The sequence below is a fragment of the Triticum urartu genome, chromosome 2, assembly GCF_003073215.2.
Source record: "Triticum urartu cultivar G1812 chromosome 2, Tu2.1, whole genome shotgun sequence".
Lineage (NCBI taxonomy): Eukaryota > Viridiplantae > Streptophyta > Magnoliopsida > Poales > Poaceae > Triticum > Triticum urartu.
This window is the reverse complement of record NC_053023.1, coordinates 24,423,122-24,430,088: the sequence shown is the minus strand read 5'-3', so window position 1 is coordinate 24,430,088 and position 6,967 is coordinate 24,423,122. Positions and strand designations below refer to the sequence as shown.

The window sequence follows — 6,967 nt, the reverse complement described above, 5'->3', positions numbered from 1 at the left end:
TTGAACAGTAAAACTAAAATGTTGACATTATTCTATAATTCCCTTAATCATTTTTCATGTTGAAGCCAACCTTATTTGACACACCAATTAATCCTTGGCAAAATATTAAAGTGGTCCGACGACAACTATTATGGGCTTAAAATATAAAAAAATGTTTATATTTTTCCCAAACCACTTGAAAACTTTTATGCTGTCTCAAAATATTTCCCACTAATTATGTGCCAAATTTCAAGTTTGCCTAAATTCATTTGCTATGGGATTTAAGTAGAAAACAGTACCAAAATATTGAAACATAGAAAATAGAGAAGGGGCTAAGTGCACTCTGTGCATTGGAAAGCCTAGTGCTACAGTTCCATGGCCCAAGCCCACCACGGCCTTCTCCTTCTTCTTCTGTACAGAGAGACAGAGCCATGGCCTTGGCTTCTGGCCGGCCGTCCACGAGTCCGATGAGCTCGTGTCAAGCATCCACGACACCCCGAGATGGATAAGACCGGCCCCCTCCTCCCCAAAACCCTAGCATCCCCTTCTCTTCCCTCTCGTGCCCCTGCCTCTCCTGCTCAACGCTCGTGCAAAGCCGTCACCGCCGCCTTCGTCGATTCCACGGCCAACGGCCTCCTCTCGCCACGCCAAGACATCCAGGAGCTCCTCCCTCGTCATCTCCTTTGCCCGCGCATAAGGGCCCGAGCTGGGAGGCCCCGTACGCTCGCCATCGCCGTCGTCTTCGCCCACGGCCGCCGCATCTCGTCGTCGAGTTCTTCGTGTCCGGCCACCCCCGCGCTCCCTGACCATGTCCACAAGCTCCACGGTGAGCTCCTCTGTCGATTCCCCCCCTTTCCCCCTTTGATGCGTCGCCGTAGTCGTCGCCTTATGCTCGTCCATGGCCGTACCCGTGCTGTACGCGCCCTGCTGCCTGCTTGAGCCGTGCTCACCGCGCCCGCGACCCACGCCTCGGCCGCCCCGTGTGTGCCCCGGCCGAGCCCACACGCGCGCTCGTCCGCCCCAGACCGCGCCCTCGCCCGAGCTCCCGTGCCGCAACTGCTCTGTTGCTTGCAGCCACAGCAGCTCCGCTGCCTTGCTGCTCCCTGTCGCTGCTGCTCGTACTGATACTGTTGCCCGCTGTGCACTACTACTGCTCCTTGCGTGCCGCTGCGCTGCTCCTTTGCCAATGCCTTGCTGCTACTTAGCTGCCGCCGCTGCTCTTACTTCTGCTGCTGCTCATTGCTTTGCCATGGCCGTGGTGTCGTGCAGTGTAGTGTGTGTGCGTGAGTGTGTGTTCTGCATAGTGTGTGTGTGTGCGTGCAGTTGGCCATGGCCGTGTGCTCCTGTGTGTGTGTGCGCATCATGCGTGTGGCCGGTTGGGCTATGCCCGTTAGTGGCCGGCCCTGGCTTAGATTAGTACTAGTAGGTTTAATTAGTGTTAAGTTAGTCTAGTAGTAGATGACATGTAGGCCCTTTTAAATAAGTTAGATTTGTTTAATTGTTTAGGTAAATAGTCTATGACATGTGGGCCACACCTGCCCTTTGACCAGTCAAAATTAACTTAGTCAATTCGGTTTAAGCTAAATATAATAATCCCAAGAATTCAATTAAACTTTGAAAAAATTATATAAAATAAACCGTAGCTCGGATGAAACAGTTTTCTACATGAAAGTTGCTCAGAAAAATCCAACGAATCCAAATATGTGACACGTTTACCTGTCAGGTGTCTCTAACTAGCTGAACATGGAACATTCCCTCTCCGGTCATCTGGGTGACACAGGTCCGAAACCGGGAAAACATTCCCGGTTGAATTCCCCCTTCACCTTTATCGTGTAGCCATACGCTAGGAGACACCCGGCACATCACATCGCCATGTTATGCTTTGTGATACTCTGTTTGCTTATATTTATTGTTTTCTCCCCCTCTTCTCTCCGATAGACCCCGAGACCGATGCCGCCCCTGTGATCGTCTACGTCGTCAACGACACTTCTTCCTTTACAGCAGAGCTTCCAGGCAAGCAAAACGCCCCTTGAGCATTCCGATATCGCCCATTTCTTCTCTCTCATGCTTGCATTAGAACTGCTACTGCTTTCTGTATGATTCTACTCTGATGCATAGCCTATTGTTGTTACCTGCTTATCCTAGACTGCTTAGTATAGGTTGGTTAGAGATCCATCAGTGACCCCACCTTGTCCCAATTGCCTCGCTTTATGTTCGATGACTCGATCACGTGATCAATGTCCAGGCCGCGACACCGCACATCACCCCCCCCCCCCCCCCCTAGTTGTACGACTCTGCAGAGTTACTATCGAGTGCCGAGGGTGGAACCTCTTACATCACTCCTGATGAGATCTCTGTAGTGTAGCTATACGGTCGAGGTCATCGAGGGTGATTTCCTCCTTAACCACTTCCGTTACGGCTCTGTCGTGCAACTCATCAAATGTGAACCCCGAGGGTGGATCCTCTTACGTTCACCTTGATGATAACATCAAGTGGAATTCACCGGGGGTGATTCCTCGGGTTTTCCCTTGGTGTTAGACACACAGTTACTATGGTTACTATGACTTTACACTGAGCCATATTACTAAAGACGGGTCGGCCCTGAGAGGTACCCGCGCGAGCTTAATAGCGAGTGATGTGGAGTCGGGTTGACCTGGAAGGTGCCCGCGAGATACTTACGAGGCGTGGCCGGGCATTCTTAGCCCTTGCCGCAAGTACTCGAGACGGGGCGACGGGGTCACATCGATCGTGAGTCTCTGCTCGTTACCGCGTGCTCCTAATCCACTACGGTTTGGATATTTGATCCGAGGGGCCTCTGGCCTGATAGCACTAACCATCACGTGGGCATTGTATGGGCGTTCTGCGTCGTATGCATCAGCCGAAGCTTAATAGACGTCAGCGACTGAGCGGCGCGCGCCGGGTTGGACTGCGTAAGCACCTGGCTTTTTGAAGGAGGTAGCTAGGTCTGCTCACCGGCTGCCCACGCAACGTGCAGGAATTCCCGGGGCGATGCCCCATGACCCCTAGGGGCATAGGTTTAGTCCGGCATGTTGGCCTCTCTATTAAGCCTAGGTCGGGTTGCGGCGTATTGTTTGGCCGAGGCCGGGCATGACCCAGGTAAGTGTGTCCGGCCAGAGTTAATCGAGCGTGGTGGGTAAGTTGGTGCACCCCTGCAGGGAAGAAAACATCTATCGTTAGCCTGTCCTAAGGTAACAGACACTTGGAGTTGTATCCCGATCGATACAATTAGAACTGGATACTTGAGATGAGACATGGATATGAGAAATGGATAGTATGGCTCTGGGATTGTTTTCTCACAGGGAGTCGAGAAAGGATCTCTGGCCGAGGTTGATAACACTACTACTACTTTACTCTATGCTACTCTACTCCCTCCTGTTGCTGCAAGATGGTGGTTTCCAGAAGATGCTAGTCTTCGATAGGACTAGCTTCTCCCCCTTTTATTCTGGCATTTCTGCAGCCCAGTCCACATATACAGCCTTCCTTCGATAATGTTGCATATGTAGTGTAGATCCTTGCTTGCTGAGTACTTCGGATGAGTACTCACGGTTGCTTTGCTTCCTCTTTCCCCCCTTTTTCCATTCTTCTCAGATGTCGCAATCAGATGGTGGAGCCCAGGATCCAGACGCCACCTTCGACGACGACTACTACTACCCCGAGGGTGCCTACTACTACGTGATGGCCGCTGACGACTTGGAGTAGTTAGGAGGCTCCCAGGCAGGAGGCCTTGCCTTTTCGATCGATGTTGTTTTTGTGCTAGCCTTCTTAAGGCAAACTTGTTTAACTCATGTCTGTACTCAGATATTGTTGCTTCCGCTGACTCTTGTGTTTTGAAGTTTATGTATTCGAGCCCTCGAGGCCCCTGGCTTGTTATATAGAGCTTGTATTATTTTAATTTGTGTCTAGAGTTGTGTTGTGATATCCTCCCGTGAGTCCTTGAGCTTGATCATACACATTTGCATGTATGATTAGTGTATGATTGAATCGAGGGCGTCACAATAAAAGATATCAACTATTTCATTCTTCTTAAGAGGATGATCAGGCAAAGCATTTAGTAATTGGAGAAGCCTCCCCCAAGCTTGAGGGAGACATTCTTCCTCAAGTTGTTAAAAATTGTATATTTCCTGGAAGGCAGCTTGTTTCATATGAGCAGGAAAATATATTTTAGTAAAGTAATAACTTCTAACTTGCTTGACAGTTTGTGGGGGAGTCTATTTAAGAATGGTTTGAACTCATTCTGGGTTAACAACAATGCCATCTTTAGAAATCACCTGGCCTAGATAGGTCACCTTAGATAACCAGAATTCTCAATTGGAATATTTTGCATATAGCTAGTGTTCTCGAAGTTTCCCCAGTAAAAGCCAAAGATGTTCAACATGTTCTTCATCATTCTTGGAATATACAAGGATATCATCCAGATAGACCACGACAAACTTGTCGAGGTATTCCATGAATATGTCGTTCATCAATCGAGAGAAGGTTGCTGGAGCGTTGGTTAAGCCAAAAGACATGACGGTGTACTCGTATGAACTATATCAAGTAACGAAGATTGTCTTCAAAATGTCTTCTTCACCAACTCTGATCTGGTGGTATCCTAACCTCAAATCAAGTCTAGAGAATACTGATGAACCAGCAAGTTGATCATAAAGATCATTGATTCTGGGAAGTGGATATTTGTTTTGGATCGTCGCTTGATTAATAGGTCAATAATGTGTAGGGTAACGCAACAGAAAACAAAAATTTCGACCTACGCACCAGCCCAGGACCACTATGGAGACTGCATACAAGGTTTGATCTTTTTCGTTACCGACTCATAGCACAGCCAAAGTAGAGTCGATGACGATCGGTGGTGTAGATCCCCGTAGCTAGGATTTTACAACCTCCCAACCGCGAGGATTTATACCCTCATCCGCCCCTTGGACAGCCCTCCGGGAGGCGGTCGGACAGTCCCCCGGACGGTGTCGTGGACAACCCTTCAGGAGGACCTCCCTTCGGGAGAACCTTCGAAACTCGGACAGTCACACGGACAGCCCTTCGGGAGGCACTCTTGAACTAAGACCGAAACAACGATCTCTCTACAAAGTTGCACACATATGCTGTCATCTATCCGGCAGGGCTTCGCCGTCCAGAACTAGTTCCTGCCGGAACCCAGACAGCCTTTCGGCTCTACAAAACTGTTTCGCTGGGAGGGAGAGAGAAGTCAGATAATATCAGATGGCATGTGTATGTGGCCGACACAATAGCTTTAATTTTCGGAAGCTTGTATTATATTTTGGACGTGGTTTGAGGAAGTTCTCAGACATTTTTTCCTTTTTGGGTATTTTTGTTGAGGTTTTTCTGTTGTTTCCGTTTTTTTCTTTTTCCTTTATCGTTTATCAGGTCATGATGAGTGGGGCACAACTGTCATAATTGGGTTCAAAATTAAGTAACTGCCTCATTAGTGTCTTTTGTGAAAATTAGGCGCAATACGGGTAGGTTTTAAAAAAAAAATTCAAACTGGTGGTTTTTGAAACCATAACTATAATTGTGGTGTTTGTTCGTTATTTACTCACCAACTCCATCTTATTTGCAAATCCATTCTTTCCAAATATGAAAAATATATAAGTGAACCCTACAACTCTCGGTGAACCAAAAGATGAACCGCTTTAATCAATTCTTTAAGGACAAACTCGAAACAGTTTATGCATAACATATGAAACAGAAACAAACTGAACTGAAGTTAAAATGACCGTCAGAAGAAGAGAATGTATTCAGCGCAATGGAGTCATCCAGAGCACTACTCCCCAGCATTTATTGTCACAGCCACTTCTTCGCCGCCGGTTGATCAGGTGTCTTATCCGCCGGGGGAGCGGCGGCAGCAACATTGCCTGTTGATACGTCTCCGTCATATCTATAATTTTTGATTGTTCCATGCCAATATTCTACAACTTTCATATACTTTTGGCAACTTTTTATACTATTTTTGGGACTAACATATTGATCCAGTGCCCAGTGGCAGTTCCTGTTTGTTGCATGTTTTTTCCACAGAATATCCATATCAAACGGAGTCCAAATGGGATAAAAACTGACGGAGGTTTTTTGGATATATTTGATTTATGGGAAGAAAAATCCACGCGAGACGATGCCTGAGGGGGGCACGAGGCAGGGGGGCGCGCCCGTGACCCTCGTGGCCACCCCGTAAGGCGGTTGATGCCCTTCTTTCGCCGCAAGAAAGCTAATATCCGGATAGAGATCGTGTTAAAATTTCAGCCCAATCGAAGTTACGGATCTCCGGGAATATAAGAAACGGTGAAAGGGAAGAATCTGAGAACGCAGAAACAGAGAGAGACAGAGAGACAGATCCAATCTCGAAGGGGCTCTCGCCTCCCACGCCATGGAGGCCATGGACTAGAGGGGAAACCCTTCTCCCGTCTAGGGAGGAGGTCAAGGGAGAAGAAGAAGTAGGGGGGCTCTCTCCCCCTCGCTTTCGGTGGCACCGGAGTGCCACCGGGGGCCATCAGCATCCCCGCAATCTTCACCAACAACTTCACCGCCATCATCACCAACTCTTCCCCCCTCTATGCAGCGGTGTAACGTCTCTCTTACCCGCTGTAATATCTACTTAAACATGGTGCTCAACGCTATATATTATTTCCCAATGATGTATGGCTATCCTAGGATGTTTGAGTAGATCCGTTTTGTCCTATGGGCTATTTGATGATCGCGATTGGTTTGAGTTCCATGTTTTATTATTGGTGTTGTCCTATGGTGCTCTCCGTGTCGCGCAAGCGTGAGGGATCCCCGCTGTAGGGTGTTGCAATACGTTCATGATTCGCTTGTAGTGGGTTGCGTGAGTGACTGAAACACAAACCCGAGTAAGGGGGTTGTTGCGTATGGGATAAAGAGGACTTGATGCTTTAATGCTATGGTTGGGTTTTACCTTAATGATCTTTAGTAGTTGCGGATGCTTGCTAGAGTTCCAATCATAAGT

General features: G+C 48.1%; 1 protein-coding gene across 1 annotated transcript; it reads left to right on the top strand.

The window, feature by feature from the left end:
- Positions 1-439: 439 nt before the first annotated feature.
- LOC125534831 lies at positions 440-5,426 on the top strand. The gene is made up of 3 exons (XM_048697913.1): positions 440-805; positions 1,918-1,992; positions 5,377-5,426. Exons 1-3 carry the CDS (start codon positions 481-483, stop codon positions 5,424-5,426), a joined length of 450 nt encoding a protein of 149 aa, XP_048553870.1. The 5' UTR covers positions 440-480.
- Positions 5,427-6,967: the final 1,541 nt, after the last annotated feature.

What these genes read in the sequence shown, in the direction of transcription:
- LOC125534831 (XM_048697913.1), top strand. Translation starts at nt 481, where the DNA reads ATGGATAAGACCGGCCCCCTCCTCCCCAAAACCCTAGCATCCCCTTCT. An exon ending in CCATGTCCACAAGCTCCACG is followed by an intron (nt 806 to 1,917) that starts GTGAGCTCCTCT and finishes TCTCTCCGATAG; the next exon opens with ACCCCGAGACCGATGCCGCC. An exon ending in CTTTACAGCAGAGCTTCCAG is followed by an intron (nt 1,993 to 5,376) that starts GCAAGCAAAACG and finishes ATCGTTTATCAG; the next exon opens with GTCATGATGAGTGGGGCACA.